Source organism: Phaenicophaeus curvirostris, chromosome 3 (genome assembly GCF_032191515.1).
Source record: "Phaenicophaeus curvirostris isolate KB17595 chromosome 3, BPBGC_Pcur_1.0, whole genome shotgun sequence".
Classification (NCBI taxonomy): domain Eukaryota; kingdom Metazoa; phylum Chordata; class Aves; order Cuculiformes; family Cuculidae; genus Phaenicophaeus; species Phaenicophaeus curvirostris.
Window position 1 is genome coordinate 47,117,828 of NC_091394.1, and position 27,532 is coordinate 47,145,359.

At 40.0% G+C, this 27,532-nt stretch overlaps 1 protein-coding gene across 24 annotated transcripts in view; it reads left to right on the top strand.

The window, feature by feature from the left end:
* EPB41L3 (erythrocyte membrane protein band 4.1 like 3) overlaps positions 1 to 27,532 on the top strand; it is a 93,677-nt gene that overhangs the window by 45,143 nt on the left and 21,002 nt on the right. For 20 of the 24 annotated variants that reach the window (XM_069853897.1, XM_069853905.1, XM_069853914.1 and 17 more), the window contains exons 4-12: positions 8,245 to 8,349; positions 10,649 to 10,691; positions 14,140 to 14,215; positions 15,636 to 15,854; positions 16,170 to 16,257; positions 19,733 to 19,885; positions 21,882 to 21,979; positions 23,335 to 23,510; positions 25,602 to 25,822. In XM_069853897.1, the coding sequence (XP_069709998.1) occupies positions 8,245 to 8,349; positions 10,649 to 10,691; positions 14,140 to 14,215; positions 15,636 to 15,854; positions 16,170 to 16,257; positions 19,733 to 19,885; positions 21,882 to 21,979; positions 23,335 to 23,510; positions 25,602 to 25,822 (1,179 nt within the window). The remainder of the gene's footprint in view (positions 1 to 8,244; positions 8,350 to 10,648; positions 10,692 to 14,139; positions 14,216 to 15,635; positions 15,855 to 16,169; positions 16,258 to 19,732; positions 19,886 to 21,881; positions 21,980 to 23,334; positions 23,511 to 25,601; positions 25,823 to 27,532) is intronic. The other 4 variants (XM_069853902.1, XM_069853908.1, XM_069853920.1 and 1 more) reach the window with 1 other exon arrangement.

Sequence of the window (27,532 nt, forward strand, 5' to 3'; positions counted from 1 at the left end):
GGTAATACATTTCAATATGCTATATTACAATAAGTATCAGTAAGCTGGTATTTATCAGTTTCAGTAAACTGACACTATAGTACTAACTTGGTGGAGGAAAATAACGGTGATGATTAGTTGTCAGTGTATGTCAAAATACGTTCTAGTCTGCTTAGTTTTCTTACATGGTGTTTATATGTGCAGAATTGTATGGGATCATGTTCCACATTAAAAAGTGGAGACAGGCAAAATACTATTGCAGTTTTTATTTTAGACTATTAGAATATAATTATCACCTACTGGGATGCATATGCAGGTTCACACATTAAAAAAGTTAATGAAGAAATAGAATATTTGGAGAGCTTTTATTGGCATGCAGCTTTCAGGAAGAGCATTTCCTTATATGAAATATATTCACGCTAGAAAAAAGAAGTCTTTTTAACACAGCTTTTATTGAATGAAACCTTTCTGAAATTGCCTAGTACTTAGTTCACCCTACAGTTGGCTAAATTATTTATTCAACAGATTGCATTTGCAATTGTGGCATGGGACATTTCCAATTGTAGTTTATCATTGAAGTACGTCAAAAAATTAAGCGTTACTTCCATTTGAGAACCAAAAAACATGTTTTGCTTTGAACCTTTTCTTTTCATTGCCTGTATTTTTTTGTCACCTGAAAGACTGGCAGAAAGGTCTGTTCGGTGTCTCCTATACCTGCTAGCAAGCTGCTAACAAACTGGATGAGAGTATTAAATGTCCATCCAAGGGATATGTGTGTCCTCATAAATGTTTATTTATAATACACTATGTACACCAAACTCAAGATTTTTCTCAGAGAAACATAAAATGGTTGGTGTAAAAAGACTGGATGTGTTTATTGCTTTTATCTTTAAACTTTTCTGTCCATCTGTGTCAGAGAGGGGAGGAGAGTTCACTTGTGTTATTTGTGTATGTTTGTGTGTGCACATACTGTGTGTATTAAATTATGCACATATTTGCCTGTGCATATTCAAAAGACACACTGTAAGTGATATGGGAATTTTGTTTACGCTTAATCACTTTAGCTTGCAACTAATGGCTGTTTGCACAAGTAATGTTGTTTTCTGGGATTCGGCACAGTTTTGTATAGGCTGGGTAATTTCTGAGGAAAGAATGAGAAAGGATGTTGTCAAAAGGCTGGAATTTGGAGACTCAGCTGGGGGAATTTATGGGAAGAGAGTGCTCACTGTGGTGAGTACAAAGTACTCCTGACAACCAGCTAATCACTTACACTTGTTTGTGTTGCAAGAATAATTGCAGAAGCTGCAACATGGGGAGAGAGAAACTTAGCCGTGTGTGTGCTAGCTATTTGTTGCCACGTATGTTTTAACTTTTCTGTGTGTTTTCCTTGCGTTTGTGCAGAGGAGACCAACATGTGTCCCATGCAGTGTAGTAACTGAAGTGTTGTCCAAGCTTGCAAAATGCAATTTAAATTGAAACAGTAAATAAAATAAAACAATCAGTGATGTAGACACCATTGGAATTTTTTCATCATGTGCATTGCAAATGAAAAAAATAGGTAATATTTCCATGCCAGAAAGAACAGAGGAAAGTAAAGAGGTTGGTACAGCCACATGCCGAAATACATTATCATATGCAAGGCTAGAGCTGGCCCACACATTTATACAGTGCATGGTTAAGGTCCATTGAAAAGTGCAAATGTTAATTAGGAATGTGAACCAGGTAACATCAGTTAAAGTCCAATTACTCCTACCAGGATTTCATGATACTAATCTGTTTGTCCTTCTTCCAGTGATCGTGCCCAACTGGAGTTATTACAGTAATTGCATAGAGTTTAATGCCAGGCTGTTGCTGGTGTTGCGTTGTTTGCTGGCTGCTTGACAGTTTTTTCAGGGAAAGTAGTGATGCTGTGTTTGCATGTATTTTCACACAGAAAGATATGTGCAAAATCTCCATTTAAAATGCAGCTCTGACACTTGTTAGTCTTGCTGTGCTCCTTGACTGAACAAAAAGAAGGGCAAATTTTCAGTTCACTGGGGTGCCCTGACCTTCTAGATACTATGCAGTGGACATGATGGTTATTGGGGGCAATAATTAATCCCTTTACAGCTGTTTGGCTGTGGGACTCTTTCTCTCTTCGGGTTTATCTTTGTAAAATTCAGTCTGAATGTGTTCTCTTGTAATTGCTTTCAAACGGGAGGGGCATACCTGCATGCTGCAGACAGATTCCTCCCCCACCTCTTGCTCAGCATTTAGCATCTGCATGAGACTGCAGTATCGGATGCAAAAATAGAACCGCACCAAATGCGGCACTTTGGAGGCTGCAATCGCTTCCATTCTAGGAAGCTGAGAGGGCTGTTTTCTGCCCTTCAGCTCCTCATCCTATTTTCCTATCAGTGAGAGGAAGGTAATCTCCTCATAAGTGAAAATAGAGTATGAGACTAACACTCTACACTTTAATCAGGTGCACGATGATTAACCTCTTAGCACCTGCAGAGTTTCATGGAAGTCCAGTATCACAGTCGTGCTGTTTGGAAGAGATTGAGAAGGTCCCTGATTTGAGCAGGGTGATGACCGGCACTGGGTCAGGGCACGTGTGGCATTGCCTGGCCAATGCCTTGAAACCCTCTGAAAACAGAAGCTCTTCAGCCTTGCTGAGATACTGGTCCCAGTACAGCATTGACCCTCTAGGGAGAAATTCATCACACAGACGGTTGGATTTGGACTGGAAGAAGACAGAGTGGTGACGTGTCCTTAGCGTGGACATCTCTCCACTGGATAAAGCTGGGAAAGAGGACCAGTCTGGTAGGTTGGAGGTTATGCAGCAAGTGAAGGTGTGTTATTCAGGGTGAGGATGTGTCAGAAGAGAGACTCAAGCTGCATCACCAAGATGGGTGCCAAAATGCCCCGAAGACAGTTGCAAATGATTGTGTTTTGGGGGCAGCGCAAGACTGACAAATCAGCAACCACAGCAGCTTGCAGAACAAGTTTCTGAGAGGTGGTGCCTCCTGCATGGCCAGCCAAGTGGGAAGAGACAACTCTTTAGAGGGACAGCTTTCCATCGTGAGCCACTAGAGTTAGGGTTAAGGTTAGAGTTGTCTTCATGGAGAGTTGTCCCTGCAGAGAGCTGGCCACAGGGAGCTGGCCATGAAGAGTTGTCCTAGACCCCAGCCAAGCCTACACACTTCCAAAGAAGTGAGATTTACCTCTTAGGGGTGGCAGTTCTGATGTATTTTCCTCTGCCACAACTAGCTTCCAGTCTGAGAAGCACCATCCAGCACATAACATTGAAAATCTTCCTGATTTTTTTCCGTATATTCCACTAAATAGCGAAGAGGGTTCCTGGGATCTTATTAGCATCTTCGTGACAAGGAAGTTGGTGTCACACCATTGTATTAAGTTGTTGGTTGCTCATTCCCTGTGTCATTTTCCTCATTGCTTATTACCCTACAGTAATGTATCAGGTGCAGCAATCAGGTGGCCTGATTGCTGCAAACAGGGTTTGTTATTGTCTAGGGTTCCTAATGGACAACAGTATGAACAAGAGTCAACAATGTGCCATGGTAGAACAAAAGGCCAGTGCTGTGCTGGGCCACATTAGGCAGTGTTGCCAGCAGGTTGAGAAAAATGATCTTCCCCCTCTACTCAGCTACTGTAAGGCTAGAGATGGAATGCTGGGTCCAGTTCTGAGGTTCTCAGTACAAGGGAAACATGGATATGCTGGAGAGAGTTCCACAAAGGGCCACGAAGATGATGAAGGGACTGCAGGATCTCTTCTATGAGGAAAGGCTGAGAAAGCTGGCGCTGCTCAGCCTGGACAAGAGCAGACTTAAGGGAATCTTAGAAACGTGTATCAATAGATGATGGGAGAAGTAAAGACGACAGACTGCTCAGCGGTACCTAGTGCAAAGACAAGAGGTAATAGGCACAGTATGAAATACAGGAAATTCCATTTAAACGTAAGGTAAAAACATGTAAACATAAAGTAAAAATATTTTTACTATGAGGATGGCCATGTAGGTTGCCCAGGCAGGCTATGGAGTCTCCATTCCTGGAAATACTCAAAACCCAAATGGACGTGATCCTGAGCAACCTGCTCTAGGTGGCCCCGCTTGAGCAAAGAGGTTGGGCTAGGCAATCTCCAGGGGTGCCTGCAGGCCTCAGCCAGCCTGTGATTCTGTGATTATATTAATGCACAATACATATTTTGTGACTGAAGTGACAATGTACGTATATCAAAGTCTTGTGGTATTTTGCTTTATTAATGTTTTTCTTAAGTATGTTACAGCTTATAGGCATAATCATAATAAAAGAAACCTTTCTCCTTATTTTTCTGCATTAAGAAATAACAGACATTGTACCCAAATGTTTGCCAATAAGAATAATTGACTTTGTAATAATCTTATTATCCAGGCAGAGCTAAAATGGAGATACTTATTTTTGAGCTCTTCACTCAGTGATGTGCAATGCGTTAGTCTGATGGTCTTGTGAGTGGTTGAGGGTTTGATGGAGGGGTATGGACTGAAGAAGCTGACATGGAGGCGTTTGAGCATGCATTTTTTTTCTGGGGGAATGAGATAGGGGATGAGACAGCTGTTTGTGGCCTTTGTCCTTCCAAGGAGGGAGAGGCTCAGCTCCAAAACCAAGGAGAAGCTGGTGAGGAGGAGGGAGGCTGCTTCTCCTTTCCCTTGCATGTGGGAATTGCTGGAGGGCACAGGCTTGCCAAGTTCACTGCTGCTGGCTCTTTTCACTGGGAGCTTGACCAGGAGGCTCTTTATTCCCATTCCAGCTTCCAGCAAGAGCCCTGGCCTTTATGGAGCTGCAGGGAGCAGGATGTGAAAAGTGTCAAGATTTTGCTCCTCAACTTTTGTACTCATTTATACCATTCAACCTATGTTTTGAATTCTTTCTGTGGTCTTGGTTTCCCAAAATTTTAAGTAGTGTCTCTTTTTTTCTCCTCTACACGTTTCATTTCATCCCATTTGTGCCTGAAAACTAGCCAAGAATTTTTCTGAAGGAAACTCTTGCCATATTTACCTTTCAGAAAAGCTTTTCATTATATGGCCAGTATTTTATAGCATGATATTCTGATTTATCCTTTTTATTTTTTTAATCCACATTTTTTGATTGATGACAATTGCTGGGCATTTTTGACATTAACTTGTCATCCACAGTAACCAGCAGGCTGTCAGTCTTTCATTGCCTTAGACTTCTCACCCCAAAATGGTGGCAAGCAAACATTTAGGGTGGGTTGAGGAGCTGGATTAATTTGTAACTTGACTTATCTCTCCTCCTCCTCCTCCCATTCTCTCTCTGCAAAAGCAATGATACCCATGTCTTGCCTGGCTTGCTTATTTGGGAATCCAGTAAAGTAAAAGCAATTAACAAGAGCATGGGAGGTCTGTTCGGTTGCTCTAATTGTGTATTACTAACTAAACCTCTTAGTTTCCCATGGATTAATGGAGTAGCTTCCCGTCACTGTGGTTTTGTGCAACATTGTTTTAGAAAGAGGGAGTGTGCTAATACTGCATTGGTACAAAGCAGCAGTGCCGCATGTAAGCAGGTACACGAGGATTTGGAGGGCATCAGTGGCAGCCCCCTTCTGTGTAGGAAAGGAGCCTTCTAAACCCTGCTCCCACAAGCTCAACTTTGACTTGGGAAGAGGTGTTCAGGGGCAGCAATGACTCTGCAATGTAAGAGACTCAGCTGTCTGGACACTGATGGGCGTTTCTGTGGAAAGTGAGAAGGAAAAGTGGTCCTGGTAAGGCTTCCCCTCAGCTGTCACTAGTTCACACCTGGTGTCTGGTGAAGAGAGGATCCCAGCTGGGAAGGGCTGTCAGTTATATGTGTTATTTCTAACATCTTCGTGAAGCACTGGCATGGCTTTCCCATGTCCTGATGCAGCACGAATTTTGTGGAAAGTGGCCAAGTTACAACTTGGGCATCTTCCTATAGGAGAAGGAGCATATATTTACTGATGAATAAAAAACGAGCCATGCAAATTATTCTAGGCTTGCTATATTTACTCTTACTTGCCCATAATGTGTAACCAAACAAGAAATCCTGATAATTGGATTTTGGTTTTGTTTTTTGGGTTTGTTTTTTATTGGTTGGATTTTATGACAGCACAGCCCCACACAATTGTTTCCTGCAATTCCCTGCTGAAACACTGGACCTTGCAGCTGCTAGCTACTGTTTCTCAAAGCTGACATCTGTGTAGCTGCACGAATCAGCCACATAAAACAGCTTCTGTGCTGGCCTTGTTTGACTTCAAACTAAGAGGACATGGAAGTATCACAATTCAAATACATGTAAATGGTCCAGTGGTGCAGGCAAAATGTCTCTCAAAGTTAGGTATCCTCTAGACCTAACCTGATTATTTCTCTCCATTTGATATAACCACTTAGTTTGTTACCAAGTAGGAAAGCAAGAAATTTGGCAAAATACGGTACTGCTTGCTTATAGCAGAAATGTGGCTATTTTGACTTGAGGGCTCTGAGTTGGTTCCTCTCTGCACATTAGTGGTGAGATCTTTTTAATCTCCCTGATCCTCTCTCTGGAGCATCAAGTATAAAACCACTGATCTCTTGTTATCTCCTTCCATGTTTGGGGGATGAAGAATTAACTAAATATTTGTTTGAAATCTTCAAGGGTCTGTGATAGAGTGGAAAAGGGTGAAAAGCATGTTACTGTAGAGTAAGGCCCTAGAGCTTTTTGCTCAAGTGATGCTGGAATACACGATAAATGAAGTTACAGTAATACGCTTGCAATGCACTTCTGTTCCTGTTTTTTTCCCGGCTGGAGGAAATTGTCTTGACTTGTTAAACTCTATCAGTCACACTCTTCAGTTTCCCCATCGACAAAAATGTAGAGGATATTTCCCTGCTTCCTTTCTAGCATACCATCAGAGCCCCAGTAGCAATACCAATTTTAACCTAAATTAGGTTACGCTGCACAACTCCCTTCATCATCTCTTGTAATGTTTTCACAGGGTGTTAAGCAACAACCCTCAATTGTTTGGGGTTTTTTTCTTTTCTCTTGGCTTGTTTACCACTTCTAAAATAGTTTGAGGCCAGCGCTGGGCTCCACAGGTTTGTTGGCATAGCTATGTCAGCTTGGATTGTGAAACATTCACCCTCCCAGCCAAGGCTGCTGGGTTGGCAGCGCAGTCCAGGCACAGCTCTGTCAGCAGAGGTGCATAAATTCAGAGGCAGCATTCTCTCCTCTTTTGTGTCAGCCTCCTGAGCTGTATTTGAAGTAAGTAATGTATTTCCAGTCTGCTTCAAGTCATGTGTATGCTGCAGATAAAGAAAACGAGGAGCTGACATCAACAAAAATATTTGTCTATGTGTGTGATTGATATAAAGTGGGGAGAGGTTTTCCTTTAGCTGACTTGCACTTAGGGAATCAGGCAGTGATGAAACAGTGGCCCAAATAATTTTGAATTGCTTATCATAATTAATGCTTACTAGAGTTGGCACATGTACCATATAAAGAGAACATTTCTGCTTATGTTTGATTTTTTGGTGGTTTTTTTTCTCAATGTCACATACAACATCAAGAACAAGGATGGCCTGGATCGTTACTGTCCAATAATACAGGAGATACTACAACGCTTCTGCTGAGGGCTCTGGCTCTTGACAGTGAGAGATCTTCTCATCTAATGTGTTAGCAGTAAAGAAGGTTAATGGGACACTGAAAAGCTGCTTTCTTACCCAGCTGCCTTCCCAGTGAGATACTAGGCTCTTTCGATGATTTCGGTAGATGGTATATCAGATTCCCTGTATATTAGACAAAAAAGGATCCTGGAATTAGTCTGCATTGTTCCTGAAGCCACAAAATATTGCCATGTTTGGGTTTTATTCCAGTGGATTGATCCAAGTCACATTTCTATTAGTCCTTGACTGGAAATATTTTTTTACTATTGTTTGTTGCTGCTGTTGCACGCAAAGAATGCTCCAGTTCGCTGAGATAGGACCTCAGCATGCATTTCAAGTTGAAGTTTCTAAAGACAGGAGATCTTGAAACATGGTAGGTATTGACTTATTTTTGACTCCACAAGAAGACCTGACCTTCTATGAAAATCAGGTTTTCCCCATTCAAGCAGATTTTTATAAACCTCCAGATCGGTAGGTTTGAAATATAGGCAATTGTATTAAACTATTTTGGGGTTATTCATTTGAGGATTAAACAAAAAAGATGCTATTTTAATGCTTTTATTTATTTCTCAAACATGATTTTTTTTTTCCTGTTCATATCCCACAGAAGCGTTCCAGAGGTCAAGTGCTATTTGACAAAGTGTGTGAGCATCTGAATCTTCTGGAAAAAGACTACTTTGGGCTAACATACAGAGACACGGAAAACCAGAAGGTAACAGCCACCAAACAGCTGCAAACAGTCCAGAAGTTTTTTTCATTTCCTTGCCAACTGTCATAGACATAGCTTGAGCTATTGTTTTTTGCAACACCCTACCTCTCCAGACCATCCCCCATGTTTCCTTGGATTCCCTCTGTGTTGGCTATTTATGACACGAAAGACGTTACTCATGTAGCTTGTTCTCTTTCTAGTATGATTTATTTCATTATTGCCATAGTTGAAAGTCAGATTTACATTCATAGATAGACTACTAGACATATAATGCTAAAATATGTCTTAATAATACTATGGTTGGGGTACAGATAGGCAGGAATTGATTGACTGCTCCTGCTAGCTGCTAAGATGAAGTAAGGCTGTAAGTCGTGACTTACGTATCTTTGCATTATTGTTGATTTGGCTAAAGTTATTAGTCTTCAGAAGCAGTTGGCAGCAATAGTGAATCACATTTTGCTTGTCTGCATCTCAGCTTTAGTATTAAATAAGCTGTGTGTTAACAGTGAGCAAGATGATCTAATGTTCAGGTGATTATATATAGGGGTTGTTTTGGATGCATTATAATGTAAGAGAGTATCAAAGGATAATGTAATATATGCTGTGTAATTTTGGCATTTAAAAAAAAATATTTTGAAAGAAACCAGTAAGAAAACTGCTTAGCATACATGCTACAGCCCAAGAGACCTCACCAGGTGAAGGTGTATTGTGCTTTGCGTGGCCTGAAAGACCTTCCCTGATGGAGTTAAAACTTATTATTTCAACTGTTTATGTCTTCTGAGAATAACAGTTTTATTTTTGAGGATTCCCTTTGTTTCATTTATGTATGATACAAAAGAAATAACTCTTTTTCTTTTTTTCCTTCCTGTCTTTTCTCCTTTCTTTAGAGACTTCTGAATATGAGGATTTTGTATCTGATTAAGAATATCACTTAAGCAAAGACTTGATCCATGCCAGTGCAAGATAGCAAATGCTTAGTTTTGAGATATAGTAAAAGACAGGGAGATGTTTGTCCATTTCCAGATAGATGTGTTTTCCTGTACTGGAAACAGAACACATTTATTATTAACAGGTGGTTTAGAGGGACTAAACATTTATACATCACCAGTTACTTTACAGGGCTGAAAAGCTAAAAGAACATTGCCTGCCACCACATTTATTGATCAGTAACATACCTACTTTTCAAAGTGCTTAACAATTCACCTCGATCCTCTGCCAGATAACTTCCAGACAGATAATATATGTGCCCACATCACACGTCATGTTTGAAAATAGAAATCCTAATGCATCTTTAATTTCTTGGAACAGAGTGTTCTTTTGTGCTCAGAAGTATCTGGAGCTCACCAGGCTCATGCTTTGCACCATAGACTGGGTTTGGACAGCTGCAAACTGTTTTTATTGGGGGTGATTATTGTGTTCTACTTGTTTGATATTTCTTTAGTATGTTTTTTTCATCTGATACATCTGTTTATCTTTCTTTGGAGAAAGTGGAACTTTCCTAAGGGAAGCAATCATTTTGTTCTGGTCTGTGTGACGCACTTTAAATATAAATTTGATTCTGTTAGAGGACAAGGCAGAAGTGCAGGGCCTTTGCAGGTACAGAGTAGGCTGCTCAATTAATTGTAAACTCTGGCTGCAGCAGTGACTCTAAGAGACCCCAGGCTGCTATGCATCTCTTCCAGAGGAATTTCATCTGCTCCTTGGCATCCATGGAGTAGTAACACATCACCGTGCTAATTCCTTACCTCCTTGGCAGGGTTATTGTCTTGCATAGTCACCAGGCTGTGCACAGCGTGGGTCAACCCTGGTACTACAGTTCTGCCTCTGGTTTCTCCCTGTGCTCCCTCTGCCCTTGGGGAGCCACTTACACCCATGCTGGATCACATATAGGGCAATGCCCTGCACCCTGCTTGCTTATCCTGTAGGAAGGCTTTTCAGACCTTCCAAGATTAAAGCAAAAACCCAATCAACCAAAAAAAACCCCTTCTTAACAAGCTTGTAGATATTTAATTTTTCCAGGTGATAATCTGAAAAAAGGTTTCTGTGGATTTATTTTACTAATTTCTGGGGTTTATATGTATTTCAAACCATTCAGGCCCATAATGTCTGGAAAGTTTACTAAAAACCCTGTTTCTACCCAGGGCTACACTTGAAAGTTAGTGTTATCCCTACCTACTGCTGCTCCAAGGAGAAAGGGGTAACAGACCTTCACATTTTCTGGCTTTGACTTGTAGCACTGTTCTGAAATAATGTTTATTGTTTTCTAATTCAAGTTGAAAAAAAGGAAACATTTTCTTTGCAGAACTGGTTGGACCCTGCCAAGGAAATCAAGAAGCAGATCCGAAGTAAGTTTGTTATCATTTGTGTGGTAATTTCAGGGAGTCTGGAAAAATTTCATTCTGGTGTATCCAGACCCCAAAAATTTGCTTAAAGAAGCCTCATCCTCTAAACTTCCCAAAGTGTTTTCAGAAGGCATCAGACTCCTGTGGTGCCAGGTGGGAATGCAAGAGACAGCAGGAGCTCACATGCAGGATGTCACAGGCACCAGGCACCCATCACTGCCCAGCCCCTCTGATCCTCTGGGGTTTTTCCTGAATGGCTGGGGTAACTCACAGCTCTTGGGTCAAAGGGCCCATTCCACCAGGGTACCCTCAGCACTGGGGGCTTGGCAGCCGCCTTGTCCCAGCCCCTTTCCCTGGCCCCACTGCCTTCAGAGTGAGGGAACAGGCAGGACAGGGGGACAGCCCCCTTCTCACTACCTTCCCCCAGGAGACTGCCCTCCCTCCAGGCAATAAAGCCTGTTTCATAGTCATCTTTTGCATCCTGTCCCAAGTCTCTGGCACAGGAATTACCTGCATAGTTTAGGTATTTTACCTCATAATGAGTGCAGACAGGTACAGAGGCTTTTGTAGTACATGAACTTGTATTGCTGAAAAGAACTTGACATTTTTCAGAGATGAAAAAAATCTGAAGTTGGACATTAAGCAACGTAACCTTAGGAACTAGGCCATGTATATAAATTATTTCTTTGCATTACTGATATTTATATCGTATCCAGGAATGTTCTTCATGCCCCGTCCTGAAATAGTTCAGTGATGCAAAGATAGCACTCTATCTGAAATGTCTTTTCTTCCTGTGTTTCAAAAGGCTGAACTTTGCTCCTAAAATGGCCCTTCCTTCCACAGAGAACCAGTCAATTTTCTGCTTCACATGAATATTTTAAAAAACTTGATTATTAAATTTAGCTGTCTACTCTTGTAAAGGAAAGCCTTGTCAAGGCTGCCAGGCTCGAAATTTGACCTGCCTTTTTTTTCCCCCCCCTTCACTTTTTAAAATCGATCAAGTGTTTGTGTCTGTGACTCTTCTTTTTGCAGGAAAACATCAGTAATTCTTTTCTTTGCATGTTTTGTAAATGATACTTTTAGTACCTGTGCTTTCACAGCCCGATGGCAGTTCAGATTTCTTGGGTCAGACCTGGTGAATGAAACACTTCCCTGTCTGTGATTCAAAGGGTTAATTCACACTGACTGGAAAACTTCCCCACTTACCATGAGCAACCCCACCTTTCTACAAGTGTTACTTTCATTAGAAGTAAGTGATCTGCAATAAAAAGTAATAAAAACCTGCCTTTTTTAAAAATCTCTTGAGAAGGTGGATCTGGAGGGGAAGGTGCTGTTGACCCCAATAAGTTAGGTTATGCAGACAGTCAGTGCAGGTAAAGCAACTCAACTACACGCTGCTCGTTTGAAATGCATTTAATATGTGCCCAAGCCATGAGATAGACTATGAGAGGTTGTGAGAGCAAGAGATTAACAGGGCAGAAGAGTCTCATCCTGCACATGACATGGGGGACAGCTGTATTTGCAGAAGATGACAGTGATAATTGCTCTGTACAATTCACCCTGGAAGTTTGGAACAGGACAGCGGTGAAAAAGTAGGGCTGTTACCCACGGCACTTTCCAAAATGCATATATATGATGCTGCTAAATGTTCTTTGATACTCAAAATGCTCAGGTACCCGTTATTCTACTGCAGACCACAAGGATTTCATCCCAGTGGTTAAGAACTGAGACTGTTTCAATGTATATGGCCCTGGTTTGCACCCCATTAGTTGTAACCTGCTAACTTGCAGGTAAGCGAAGGTTGAAGGCCTCTTACTCGGGTATCTTAACTGGCCATGCTATATGATAGGCTGTGTTATAGGTTTGATTTATTTTGTGTGTGACAGAGGAATAGACTGTTGGGCCATGACCTCTTCCCTTCATCATGGGCCCAGGTGTCACCCATAGGCACACCTTGGGGCCAGACAGCTTCCTGATGGAACCATGCCCCATCCTCACTGCCAGCCAAATCTTCTTCCCATCAGCTTTTTTTGGTTCAAGAGAGTAGAACAGTTCCTAAAATCAAGGATCCCAGAAGTATCACCAAGAGCTGAAGTCCTAATGGTAAATGTCGATGTCTTTATGCACATTGAGCCTGTTTTCTTGGATGTGTGAATGACCAGAGTGGATGGGGCTTTGTATGAAGTAAAATTTCCTTGTCATCTTTAAAGAAATATTCCAGAACACCGAATTAGGACAACCATACAGTATTTCCAGGAAGGTGAACGTTCACCCTGTCCAGTGTATAAGCTGTCTTACCAGAGAGTACACCAGACACACATTCAACTTCATATTCTTTAGGAGTTAGCTAGGCACAACATGCTACTGGATTAAAGATCATGGGAAGGCCCTACCCTGTAGAGTTTATAAGGGAAGTCCTGTTTCTCACAGTGTTCACAAGCATTTTGTCATTACACAGCCAATCTCTTTAAAAGACATTTTTTTATTTATTTATAGTTAGATTTGTAATTTGACATCAGTGTGTTTCAGAAGACAGCAGTGTCATTGCTTTGGTTTCTTGACTACAGAAATACTGTAATTTATGTGGTAGAAATACTTGCAAGAGGTGTATTCCATAACAGAGGCCTTGGTGAAAAGTCCTGTTACTGAAAACCCACTGTGTTTGTTGTTAGCACACTGTGGTTTGGGGTTTTGTTACTGCTTTTTATTTGCATTTGAGACATGCACAAGTATATGGTGTCCTTTTTTTCAGAATAGCTTTTATATTTACACACTCTATTCAGCTCTCTTTATTTTAGTCTTGATAGTCTTTCTTTACAACATCTAAAGCTAGCGCTCCAAAAAAATTTCACAAACTAGTGGTGCAAACCAGTATCCGTCGCATGGGTCATTTACTGAAGTTACTAAAGGAGAATGCCCTAGCATTAGGTACTGTTTTTCAGTCATGTTTTCTGTGTTTGTCCTTGCAGTTTTGTCTGCACAGTAATTTATGTCTGCTGGAGATAGGAGGTATGTGCTGAGGCAGCACACTTGAGAGGATACTGTGAGCTGGTTTGGCCAGCCAGACTTTGAGCCCATCACCCTGCTGCAGAGCCTCTTCATACTTCAGCTTGTGGTGTTTCCAGTGTCTTTGTGTTTTGTGTTATTGGTTTTTAAAGTTTACATAGGTTGTGTTTTCAGATGGTTAATTCCAGTAAACAGTATTTTCAGACACTTTTTTTAGTGTTAGTAATAATCTCAATTCATTGGAAATCTTACTATCTAAGAAAACAGCTGTAAAACCTTATCTGATTCTGTAATTGTGTGACTTCTGAATACAATGGGAAAAAGTTACTATCCTGTTCTTAGTAATTGCTTGACTGGTATTTTTTTAAGTCTATGGGTAATCAAACAGCACGAGCATCTCTGTCTGCACTTGTAGTGTACTGAGTCAACCTGTGTTCTTTTCCAGGTGGTGCCTGGCAGTTTGCATTTAATGTGAAATTCTACCCTCCAGACCCTGCCCAGCTATCTGAAGATATTACCAGGTGTTTAAAACATTAAATACCTTTCTGGAAGGGGCTTAAAAGCTGTTCATAGATGTGCTTGCACTCTAATTGCCCAAGAAAAGGAATCTTTTGTATTCTCATTGTCTTCCTTTCCTTTATAAGCTTATGGAAAACACACAGTGCTTTGGCAGAGAAGGCACTGTAAATAGTGTCTGTCTTCTGAGATAAGACGACTTTTTCTTTTCTATAATTTAACCCTAAAACCAAACTTTTCCAATATACATATTCCTGAGAGTTTATTGTAATTTACACAAAGATGCCTGATTCCCAGTTTTGCCAGTGGTAACAAGATATTGTTGTCAGTAAAATCATAACTGTGAAAGGAAAGAAGTGGGATTAGAATAAGCATGCATGTAAATTTTGTATGTCATTTGATGAGGTAAGCAGTTGATGGTAGTAATAAACAGCTGCTTCCTGCTATCCCAGTCACTTAGCTCTGCAATCTGCACTTCTGCTGTCTGGTTTTTTATACAGACTGCAAGCACAACAACAAGAAAAAAACATCTCACCTGATTTCCATCTTGGTATAGGGCAGGAAAACACTGGAACCATGACAAGTTTTATGCCATCAACGAGACATTCCCTAGCCTGTTACAACATTTTGCAGCCTATGGATATTTTTAACCTTCATTGCTTTGTGGACTACTTGTTGCCTTTAAGATAGCATGAAGCCTTTGGCTTAGATCAGATTTCCCTTTGCTGGGCTTTGTGCAGAAAGACAGTGTGCCAAGAGTTCACACTTCAACAGAGGTCTTCCAAAAGAAAGGATTGCTTTTTTACTCTTGTCCTCCTCACATCTCCCCTGGGAATTCTGCGACTTCATCACTTAGCCAATGCTTGCACTTTTTCTGTTTTCTTTGATCTAGTCATCCCTTATACTGAATGTCACCACGGTTTTAACATCATTTGTTGCTTAAGTGTATTTTTGAGAAATGTCAACAGTTTTCTAAGAGAGAACTTAAGTTTTTTGAATGGCTTGGAGTTCAGCTACCTTTTAATAAATAGTATTTGGGGGGTTATTTATTTTTTTCTCCTTAACAAAAATAATTACCAAGTTGCTATAAATCTTCATGATTTATGATAGAAACCTTGTATGCTTAATGAGTAATTATCCATCTAGGTCACTAAACAAAGAAAACTCTGTGCTGCTTTATGAAGATTAATTAGATATGGCTACCCATAAGTTAGGCCAGTTGTTTGTTTGGTTTGGGTGGTTTTGGTTTTTTTGTTGTTTTTTGTTCAAAATTATTATCCTTGTTAGCACCTGCAATACTTTGGGTTTGGGAGTTGTCTGCAAATTAGTAGACAAGCCAAGGCCTCTTGCTGGTCCTTGGGTGGCACTCCATTGAGGGCAGTGGTGGAGGAGCACTCTTTTAGCTGGCTTGTTGCTTCATTGCAGGTACTACCTCTGCTTGCAGCTGAGAGATGACATCGTGTCGGGTCGGCTGCCCTGCTCGTTTGTCACACTGGCCCTGCTGGGTTCCTACACTGTGCAGTCAGAGCTTGGTGACTATGACCCTGATGAGTACGGCAGTGACTATGTCAGCGAATTTCGCTTTGCACCTAATCACACTAAAGAGCTGGAGGATAAAGTGATCGAGCTGCACAAAAGCCACAGGTAGATGGAGGGCGTCAGCGTGGGTTGTAGCCTGCCTTCAGGTCCTGTCCTGGTGCATCATGAAATGTTAAAACCTGCTGCAGTATACCTAATAAGAATATTTTTCAGACAAGACTACTCTTAGTGTCTTAGAGAAGAACTTTGCAAAATGAAAGATAACACGCTCTGTGCCAGAGCATTGGCTCTGGTAGGTACCCACCCATCATAGTTGTATGACTATAGTTCTAACAGACTGAAAGTGTTTTCCAGGTGCTGGATTTTATTTCGGTCTCTATGTCCTTAAAAGTCATGCTGGAATTGGTTGCTTTTCCTCAGGGGAATGACACCTGCGGAGGCTGAGATGCATTTCCTGGAGAATGCCAAAAAACTATCAATGTATGGAGTAGATCTCCATCATGCCAAGGTATGGGCTGTAATTCTTTCAGTGGTCATCTTTCTCCTGTGGCATAGTACTTGAACCTGATGCATGCTTTCTTGTTATTTTGAGATGGTCATTTTGTGGGATAAATGAAGAAAGGCATGGGATAAGCATAAATATGTGATGTAACTTTAACAAACCCTAGCCTATAGATAAAAAGTGTTGCACATCAACCTTTCATGTTGATTAAACAATCAAATCCTTTGGGAAAATATTGCATGGACTGAGTAATGAGGAAGAATAGTAGAAGCCGTCCAGAGAGTAATCAATTGTCATTTCATTTATATACATTTCCCAATTTAATAAGGCCAACTATGGTATTTTAATTAGATAAGGAGATCATTTCTAACACTACAGGGAACTTTCAAGCAATTATTTAGCCATGCTGGAAACCTAGTCAGGTTGATATTAATGGGGAGACAGTGGCTTGTCTTTCTCCTGAAATGTGGTCGTTGCAGTTGACTGGAAGGGCAGCAATTCTGCTGGAAACATTCTCCCATGATGAAGCTGTTTCTCTAATCACTGGTGGGTTAAGTTATGAATAAAACATGGTCATTTTTGTCGTGGCTTGGGAGAGCCTTTTGTTGGTTGTCTGTTTTTTGGTTTAAGGGTTTTTTTTTCCCAAATAAATAATTACTTTTTTTTCCTTTGCTTTTCAAAGTGAGGCTAATGGATTTTAACATCTTTGAGGTTAGCAGGCATCCTTGGCAAATGAATGCTGAACAAAGAATCCTGAGCTGTGGAGAGCAGTGTTTTCTGTAAAGGTCAAATTATTGAGAGCCTGGTTTTATGCTGCAGTAGATTCTTTCAAGAACCAAGATAAATCTGCAGCTTGGATCTTGAAAGGGCCTGCAACCATGTCCCTGGGGCATTTAGTAGTAGCTGTGCATATATGTGTTACAAAATTCAAGGCACTCTTTTGTGTTCTGTTAATTGCCTTCACTGAAAATGAAAAATCTGGGTATGGCTCAACGGGCAGTGCTCTACCAGGAGGCATGCCACTGCTTTTCCTGTGTCTTGCAGACAGGAACAAAATCTTGAGGCATATTTGGAGCAGAGATAGAAACGGGTTGGTGAATGTCACTCAGTAGCTTTTTTTTCAACATCTTTCATCCAACATAAAGAAATCTACAAAACAGCAACAAAGTGAGTTCCTGTTGTAAATACTTTACAGGCTTCCCTTACTGAAAATTTAACGTAGCATAGCATTAAGGCTTAAGTATTCTTTTTCAGAATTTTGGAGAAAGAATTTGAAATTCAAGATAGGATATATTGAGAAAACCATTTTTTAAAAAATATATTAGTATCCAGCTTTACTCTTGTTTTTCATACGGCAAGACTCAGAGCTAGAGAAGTTGGTAGACAAGCCCATCTCTCTCTGAAGTGATGTTCTTAATTTAAAAAGCTGCAATGCTAAACAAATTGTGTCTATCTGTGGGTTAAGAAGCCCAACAATAATCTTTAAAACTGACCTGAAGGTGCGAAAGGTAGACTCTGCGTGAGAAGTAATGTTTAGTTTTCATTAGGTCTGTCAATGAGATCTGATGGTATCAGGCTAGGGGACAAGTATCTCTGTGGAAGTGTTTTTGAAGTCACTCTGTGGCAGATGTCTCTGTGTAGATGTCAGTTCATTAAGGCTGTGCTAGTATCTTCAGTATTCAGCAGATTCTGGACTTAGCAGCTGCTGTTAAAACACTTCTCAATTATCCAATACCAGGCTACAATAAAAAATGTGTTCAAATGGACTGATCTGTCCTCTGGGTTGTCACTGCTCTGATGAAGCCCCCCATTCATATGCAGAGCTGCAGGGATGTGCAGCTCAGCGTCTTGTGCCTTGGACATTGAAGCTAACAGTTTTCTGTTCTGTGTAACCGCATCGCTCCTGAAAAAAAAACCCATATCCTTTTATTCGAGTTTCATTTTATGCCAGTTCTATGATATTGAAAAGCAGTCTCTGACACCAACAAGTAACGGAAGCCGTGAATGCACTTAGATCTGCTGCAAAGTTGGGCATAAGGGAAGAAGGTATTTCTCAAGAATTTTTTAAAAGTATATGAAAAGAAAGGGCCCCTTGCACCTGCAGCTATGTGCCATATACGAGCATGTGTGCATTTCAGGCGCTTGCCAGGTAGTGGGATTATTGACAAGGAAATTTTCTTTTTTAGAATGTGTTCAGTGTGTTTAGATGTTACTTTCTGCTTAGGAAACTAATATTGAAGCCCAATGAAAAATGTCTTTTCTGTAGTACCTCACAATGATGTCGCGCCAGAGCTTTGTTTAGAAACATCATTGGTGGGACATACATCCTTTATCAGTATGTTTTCCAACACTAAAATGACTTTGTGGCACTAATTCTATGTTGTGTTTCTGATTTTAAAACTTTTTTTTTAATATTTCAAGCTGTGCAGTAGCCTTTTCATCACAACTAACTGTGCATGCCTTTGGGTTCATCTTAAAATGTGATTGGATTTTCACTGTATGCCTAAAAGATGGCTTGTTGGGAAAAGCAGAGGAAAGCAATGAATTCATTACATAATTATCAGAGGGCCAGCATTTTCATAGCTTCTGTTGTCAGACTTTTGTACCTCTTAAGTTGTTTTAAATAATCACTGAAGAACTCTGCATTTTAAGGTGGTTCCTTCTTTTTTTCCAGCCCTATTAGTACTTAGATAAATGGAAAAAACAGAATTATACAATCTAGTGGTGATAGCAAACAGTGAAGATTGGGTTTAGATGATTGGAAGGTTTCTGAAGGAAAGAGAAGTGTAAACCTTAAAGAATACATATTTATAGGTATATTCTGATAAGACTGTGGCCAAATCTTTTACAGTGCTAACATGTCTGACTTATAGCTTCCCTGTCAAAAATGGGTTAGCACAGGCACAATTGCACACTTTTAAAAGAATCTTTCTGGTCTAAATGTCTGACTTTCTGCCGGCTGGTCATTTCAAAGTGAAAATACTGAGTGTAGGCACCATAGCATTAAAGAAACTAGTCAACCAACTAAAGCCAAGCCAAGCAAACTGCAGAAGGAAAATCTGTCTAAGGATTCAGAAAGCTTAATCATGGAGATGAGTGATGCCAGGGAAGTAAATTTGTATGCTGTTCTACTTACTTTCAATCTGTTATTTATTTATTTAACACTTTTTTATTATGCTAATAAAATTTTGCTATATGGTTAATACGTTATTTTAGTAATATCTAGGTTCCCCCCCATCCCCCCTCCTTTTGGTGTCTTTCTATAATAAAAGGAAACATTTGTAACGGTAAGTTTCTCTTACTGGGCCCAAACTAGCTAGCATGAATGCAGTCAGTGAGTAGGGTAGCTCAGAAATCAGGTCGCTACAGCTGATGCATTAAAAAGATGTAGCTCAGATAGAAACACAGTATGCAAGAATCTGTAGTACTGTAGGATGTAAGGAGAAAAATACTCAACAAAGTGCATTGATTGCTTTTCCAGGATTCTGAAGGAGTGGAAATCATGCTGGGAGTTTGCGCGAGTGGTCTCTTGATATATCGAGACAGACTCAGAATAAATAGATTTGCCTGGCCAAAGGTTCTGAAAATTTCATACAAGAGGAACAACTTTTACATCAAAATCCGACCAGGGGAGGTAAGGGCACCCTGACACTCTTTAATGAATGAACCTTTTCAAAAAACCAATGTTCACAGTGATTTTTTGATTTGTCATGTCTGATATTCTTCTCCATTTATATATTTTTTTAATCTGTGCTGATTTTCATAGTAAAGATTAGATAAATACTTTGTTTAAAATACAGGTAAAATCTTTGATGTTCTTCTGTTTACATCCAGGAACTAATGTAAAGAATAAATATGGCCATCTGCATCTAACCAGCTCATATATATTATGAATACTTCAGGAATTTAAGTAGCGTCCACCTTATTCATGGAGTGCTCATCATCTACAGTTGTGTTCTATATTAAATAAATGACTATCCATCTTACCCACTAAGAGCTGTAGACAGGCCATACCAAATTTTGTGAGGATAGCACACTAGTGCATTTAGGGTTGGAGCAGAAATCTGGAGGCAGATAACAGTGGAGTCAAGCATCCGTCATTCAGCATTTTTGGTGGTTATGGACATTAGCTCTCCCCAGCCCATAGGAGCTTGTGTTCTGACTCTGAAGAAGGTGATGTGAAATCTCGTACGGTGAGTGCCCTCTCGTGGCTCAGATGGATGCACAGCAAATGTCTACCTCACAGGCTGAGTGTGCATTGACCCAAATATAAGATGATAAATCTTTGGAAAAATCTCAGGAGTTCAGGATAATCAGAGGCAAAGGAGTGTTTCCATTTTAAGTGCTGGAACAATAATCAGTCTGTAATAGATGAAAAACCAAGATCCATTCTAAAGGTTGGAGCTGTACAGAAGGACAGATATCACCTGGGTGAGGACTGACATTTCTCCTCTCGTGCAGCATGGCAGTTGGGAGTCCCGAGCCACTGTCTCCAGTACTGACTTCCTAAATGACCTGGGAAGTCTGCTGGGGACCCCTATCAGCCCCATGTCTTGAGCCTTTTTTTAGAGTCCTAAACCAAGATCCACAAACCTACATCTCCGGCCTCTCAGCAGACAGTTTTGGTAACCAACATTCCACTCCTGAGTTCGATTTAAAACAACAACAAAAAAAAAGAATAGATGCTTATGTTCCAAGAGCCTGCACTCCAGCTCTCCAGCACTGAATTCCCATTGAGCTCTGCTGGTCTTAGTGTTTAGCATTCTGTGACCAGGTCATAGTTCCTTATGCAAAATAATCAATGCAGTCTCATTCCAAATCACATTTGATGATAGTGTGTTTCACCGTCCCACGTGTTGCTTATATCATCTTTATTATTTTTCTACTTCCTGCCTCATTTCTCTCTGTCAGGTCCCTGCAGGGATCCAGGTTTCCTTTCAAGTGCCCTTCTGCCTTCCTTTCCCCAGTCACAGCAACACCGTTTCACCTAGTCAGCTATCTGTGTGTAGCCATCAACGTGTTACAGTGGTTGTAGCTGGCACAGCTTTTGCATCTGAAATATATAAATCTGCAGCACAACCTAGAAAAGGTCTCTTATTATCCCCAGCTGACTCTTTCAATTACCTTTCTTTTCCTCATCCTCCCCAGGAGATAAATTAGCTAAAACCACTGTGATTTACTAACTCTAGTTCTTTCGCTGTAAATATTAATCTAAGGCTGTGTAACCCTGGGGACTATTGCTTCCCTGCAGACTATTCTCAGGCTCCCCGCTTCTGTTTAAACTGGTGAAGTTGAAACAACAGCGTTAAAACACTCAAATGATGGTTTCCTCACAAATCTTAACTGATATCTTTGTTGCTATAGGGTATACAACATCACTATCACCATCAAAAACCTTCTGTTCATTATCCAGAAAACAATCCTCGAAGGTTGCCTTTGACTATCACTCACAGCTCCCTTTCCAGATGCTGATCTGTAGGATATGTATATATCTGGTTGTATACGTAAGCATATACATTCATCTCTGCAGTGAGATAATATAGATGGATGAAATGAAGATGAACCTGTGTGCTCTGCCTAAAAATAGATGCACAGGATCAAATACACCCTTTTTCTTTTTTCCTACCTAGTTTGAGCAGTTTGAAAGCACTATTGGGTTTAAGTTGCCAAATCATCGTGCTGCGAAGCGCTTATGGAAAGTGTGTGTTGAGCACCATACGTTTTTCAGGTATGTGGATTTGTTTTCTTAAAGCTGTGCCATAAAATACAGCAGAAATGTCAGCAAAGATATAAGACCCTCTAAATCGAATTTGTCTTTTCGATCACGAGGTATTTGTGAGCAGACAAGGGAAGGTTATTGGTGCTTAAAAATGTGAGACGTTTCGGCCAAATTATTCGTACTATTTCAGGTAGATACTGAATGTTTAAAATCACCATATGGTCCCAGCTAATCATTTTTCTTTATCTGTGCCATGATATCATCAGTCACTATAACTATAGAGGCGAAGGACTCTGCTGCACTTCTGCACATACACTTGTATAAGGAGAACAACTTATATGGAAGGTTATTGGGGAATGTGTGTTAAGAGTTTCGGGTAAAAAAAAAAAAGGAGGGGAGGTTTTTAGTTAATTACATATGAAAATACAGACACTGTAGGTGGTGTACTTTTTTGGTCACCAGAATACCCAGTCCATAACTGCAATTTTTGTATTGCTGAGGAATTTTGCATCTATGTTTTTGACATCTAAGGCGACCTGAGAAAAGTTTGGGGTAGTGGAATAAATGGCGTAATTAGTCTGTGGTGGGGTAGTCAGTAAGGAGACGGTTAGCGATGGGAGCTCAAGAGAGTGAGATTTTCAGTGGTGTGAAAGGTCATCCAGCACTTAAAATCCCCTCTCAAGATGTTTGGGAGGACTGAAGATTTTCTCTCCTTTCTTTAAAACCATTGGTTCAGGTTGTGTATATGTTCATGTGAAATGCAGTCTTAGCGGGAAATTATCAAAAAAGAAATTGTGCATTTTTTTGGTGTTGTCTGTTTTTTAATAGAAAATCAATGTCTAAAACAAACTCCATAGCAGGAGAATGGCTTCTTCAGCAAGCATCCATAGGCAAAATGCAGAGGGTGGGAAGGCTTTAATGTGAGAAATGTCTGCATCCCTGTGAATGAATATTGCCCTGCATCCACTGGAAATGTGTTCTGGCCCTGTCCTTAGCATGACCACCGTGTTGCTTTTGAAGTATGAAAGATACATCTGTATTTCAGCCCAGATCAGAGTCCCTGATACAAGGAACACCTTACTTTTAGTTTTGTTGATTAAAAAATAATAAATCTGGTTTTCAAGCGGGAAGGGACTGAGCCATTCTTGCTTGTTAGGAAGAAGTCATCTCTTCATAGGCACTACCTAAGAAGTTTTTCATGCTGTATGAGGGGCATCCTTTGATTCCCTTTTAGCCACAGACCTATGAGGCACAGGTTACGATGGAGAGCGCTACCCGACAGGAGTCATCTCTCCACTACAGAAATAGTGGAATAATTTTCAGAGGAGGAGGCGTTAACAAGTGAACTGCTTCGTGTATTTTAGGCTCCTGCTGCCAGAAGCACCTCCAAAGAAGTTCCTCACGCTGGGCTCCAAGTTTCGCTACAGTGGTCGGACGCAGGCCCAGACAAGAAGAGCCAGCGCACTCATAGACCGCCCCGCACCTTACTTTGAGCGGTCTTCTAGTAAACGTTACACTATGTCTCGCAGCTTAGATGGGGGTAAGGTCCTCCTCTTAACTGGCTTTGTCAAAACTCATCATCACAGTGGTCACTGCTTCAGATTAGGTATAAAACTCTTGTCATATCATCTTCTTGAGTTTTGGCAGAATGGAGGCTGTGATTACCTGCACATTCACTGCAGGGCTAGGGGAGAAATACTGTGCTAAATGTACTGCTTGTGGTCCTTAAAACATGTTTGCCTGGAAGAGGTCCTTGGGAGTCCACTCTTTGTGGAGCCCCTCTCCTTGACCTCATGCCTGCAAAGCACTTCCCCACTTTGGAGAAGGATGGGGCACCTGGACCTGCCTGACTGAGGAAGTCGGGCATCAGTGCTTTTTCAGGGTTTGCGTGAGTAACTGTTTGGGTTTTGGTTTAACTTTACTTTTTTTCCTATGTAGGTTTTTCATTTAGTTATATGTTACAGTTTGTAAATTAATTACTTCCCCCGATGGAGTAGTAACATTTGCCTTCTATTACCTTGTGTCCTAGTCATATGAGTGCTAACAGGCTTTTTCCATACATTACTTTTGAAGGGGTGAGGTGTAGAGTAACATATGCGGGTCTTCTTCATCCTCCCTTTCTCCATGGTTCCTGGAGGTCACTGTGCTGCTGCTCCTTTAGGTTAAACCAGTGTGTAACTCAGAATCTCAGCTACTTCATCAGCTGTTATTGTTGTCGGCTATTGAGTAAAAAGAGGTGGTAGTTTATTTTTGTGAAAAAAAAAGACTGAGACTAAATTCAGAATTGCTGCTGTTTTTTTAGAAGAGGTGAATTCTCCTGCAGAATATCACAAACAACTTGCAATGAATATGGCTGATGGTGGGGAGGGGGAGAAGCTTTGATTTTAAAGTACTAGTGACAAGCCTTCTTTCCTCCCCCTAAAGGTGCTGCTTGTCATTAATTATTTTGGAATCTTCTAATTCTGATGTGCCTCTTGCTCGTTACCAAGCAACTGGTGACCTGATTGCTGTGCATGTGTCTCGAAAGAGAAATTATCCTTCTGCATTATTTTGTTTGTAACATCTAAACAAGATGTCTCCCTCTACTCCCTTTGCTTTCTCCTGCCTCCTAAGCTTATTCCGAAGAGACAAGATACCTGAAATGCAGTTCCCTGGCATTTGTTAGACTCTGCAAGATTTTCATGATGTTAATTTGTGTAACTGCAAATGGGGAAAAGAGGTTTTTTAAATCGATCCTCTTGATTTCTTCACCAATGTTGTTACTGTAATGTAAAGGTGGCTGTAACATTCTGCATCACAGTTACACTGTGATCCTAGCCCTGTCATTTGTTGCAGGTACAAGTAACTTTATAAATTTGAATAGCCCCCTTGACTTAAAAGTTAATTACATGATAGCTAAGAGCAGAATATATACTGCTGTTTTGATTACATTCTATTTTTCAATTTACTATTCATTTCAAAATCATTTTTATAGATTTAAATTTGCGTCAAACACTTACATTCTAAAATAATCTGAGTATTTAGTCCACTGAACCGAAGGACATTACTTCCCAGAATTTTTTAGGATAATGAGCTCACTTTACTGGCAGACATGAATACTCAATAATATGAAGATCCTATTTCTTGATTCTCAGATATTATGCCTGTGTTATATCAATATTGCCATTTCCTGCAATGCAGCGCGTGACTTACCATGCATTTGATCTGCATTGTTATATTCTGACAGATTTATAAAAAAAATCTCTTCCACCCCCATGGCTGATGTCATAGCTGGCTTTCCTTATGTTGTCTGCCTGATAACTGTGGCAATGCTTTGAATTTTTTCTGATGTTTTACTACAGTAGCACTTTTAATGGCTTGCTGACATTTAACAACTGTGTAATGCACACATTAGCTACAGTAATGTGTGTATACACACCCATAATACATGTTTATGCATATAAAAGCTACAAGCTTTGTTTCAAGTAAGCAGTTTATTTAAATGTATGCACATGCTTCTGGTTTTCTAAAACATGATATAGTTGTGTTTTCAGCAATATCTCAAGCGTTTTACTAACCCAGCTTTTTAATTTTATGCAGCTTCTCAGCAAAAGCTATTTCAGACTTTCCCTCTTTAAATATTTGCTTTTAGCATCAGTGAATGAAAACCATGAAATGTACATGAAGGATTCTGTGTCTGCTGCAGAGGTTGGTACTGGCCAGTACGCCACAACAAAGGGCATCTCTCAGACCAACTTGATAACCACTGTGACTCCAGAGAAAAAGGCAGAAGAAGAGAAAGATGATGAAGAGGGCAAAAAGAAAAGAGCAGAGGAAGTCACTCCAGTCTCAGCAGTACGCCATGACACCAAGGTAGAGTTTTGAGATTTTTGTATTAAACTGATCTGCCTGGAGAGGGCTTGGAGAAACACAGAATTATTAGGAAGAAAGAAGATACCTAATTCAGTTAAAGGAAACTAGAATAAATGCAGTTGTATGTACGTGTATATACACGTCTTGGATCAATATTTTTATAGTTCTTACACATTTCATATAATGTTGTAAAAGTTAGTTCCTGCCTCAGACTGTTTTGTGAAATCCGCTTAAAAGTCAGTGCAATGGTTTTTCATAAAACATTCAAGAACTATTTGAGAAATACCTAACAGTAGCTTAGCAGTGCACATTTTGCTCCTTTGGTCTTCAGTTGTATTTTGTATTTAGTGTGGACTTCATGGTTTTAATTTTTTGACAAGGCAGCAAAATGCTTGTATGTTCTTTGTATGTAGCTCTGTGCTTTAAACTCTTCTATTTTCCTTGTTTACTTCTCATAATGCTCTGTTCCCTTGCAATTACTTCAGTGAGCATTTTTCTCTATTAACTTTGGAGTATTAATATACTGTTATAAGCCTTTTTTCCCTGGCTTACAAAAGCATTTGCTTCCCTTGTTTGAAGTTTTGCATTGAAGAAAACTGCTTTTGCTATGATTCTCTACTCAGTTGTTAAATTCCATTCATCTCTCACCATCTCCAATCCTTCCACCACAGCATACACGTATACACATTTGTGTATTGTATCCGCTAAGTTATTAAGATAGGGCAAATCTAACAGGGGGGCAGAAAAGACACTGAATTTCAGAGACTGACAATGAAGAGAAATAAGGTAGAATCAGAAAAGATCAGATGTGGAATGTCCTCTGTTTCTTTTACATTGAGGAGAAGAAAATAGAACGTGGAATTTTGAATCTAGGATATTCTTCAAAAAATGTAGTATGAAATGCACTTTCTAACAACGTAAGATTTACCATCTTCATTTATGAGGAAAACCCTCTATGAATACTGTTGCATCCACTAAACTGTCATGCATACAGATGTTAGCAACTGAACTTCTAGCCTTATCATATAAGGCCACAATGAGCTACGTAGTTAAAGGATCAGTTCCTCAAAAAGAGTTGCAATTAAGGTACCAAAAATCAGAAATGGATTATTGACATTGCAGGTGAGGTAGAATTTTCTTTTGAAAACTGTAATTTAACATTAAAAAAATCTGCAAAATTTAATTCTTCTTGAAACTCCATTTGTTTCTGCATGAGGAAGCATTAATGAAAATCAGATATGCAGAAAATATCCAATAGAAACTGATTATTTTCCAAGCGTTGTTAACTTAAGTCAATGGAGAGATCAGCTGCATTTTGGAGATTATCCATTCCTTATATATGGCTAGAAATAGTCCAGTATATTTTTAGAAGAATATTTTGATGATACTTAAAAACTCACAAATGAATGATTTTTAGACCCCACTCATCCATCTCCCAGAGGTGGGTTCTGTTTAAACCACCTGCTAAGAGAGCTTCAGTTTTGTAAGCCTATGGAGATCTTGGTCCTGCTTCCACCAGACCTGCTAACACTTTTTATCATTCATTAGAAAGAGAATGGGGTCTCAAGAAATATAAGAAAAAATAGAAATAAAATTCCTTTTTACAGGTATATCAATCTTATAGGTAGGTTTCAGCTTTTCCACTAAGACATTTTCCTTTCTTTTATCCATATGTATTTAGGTACTAGAAGTTATTCTAAATATTAACAC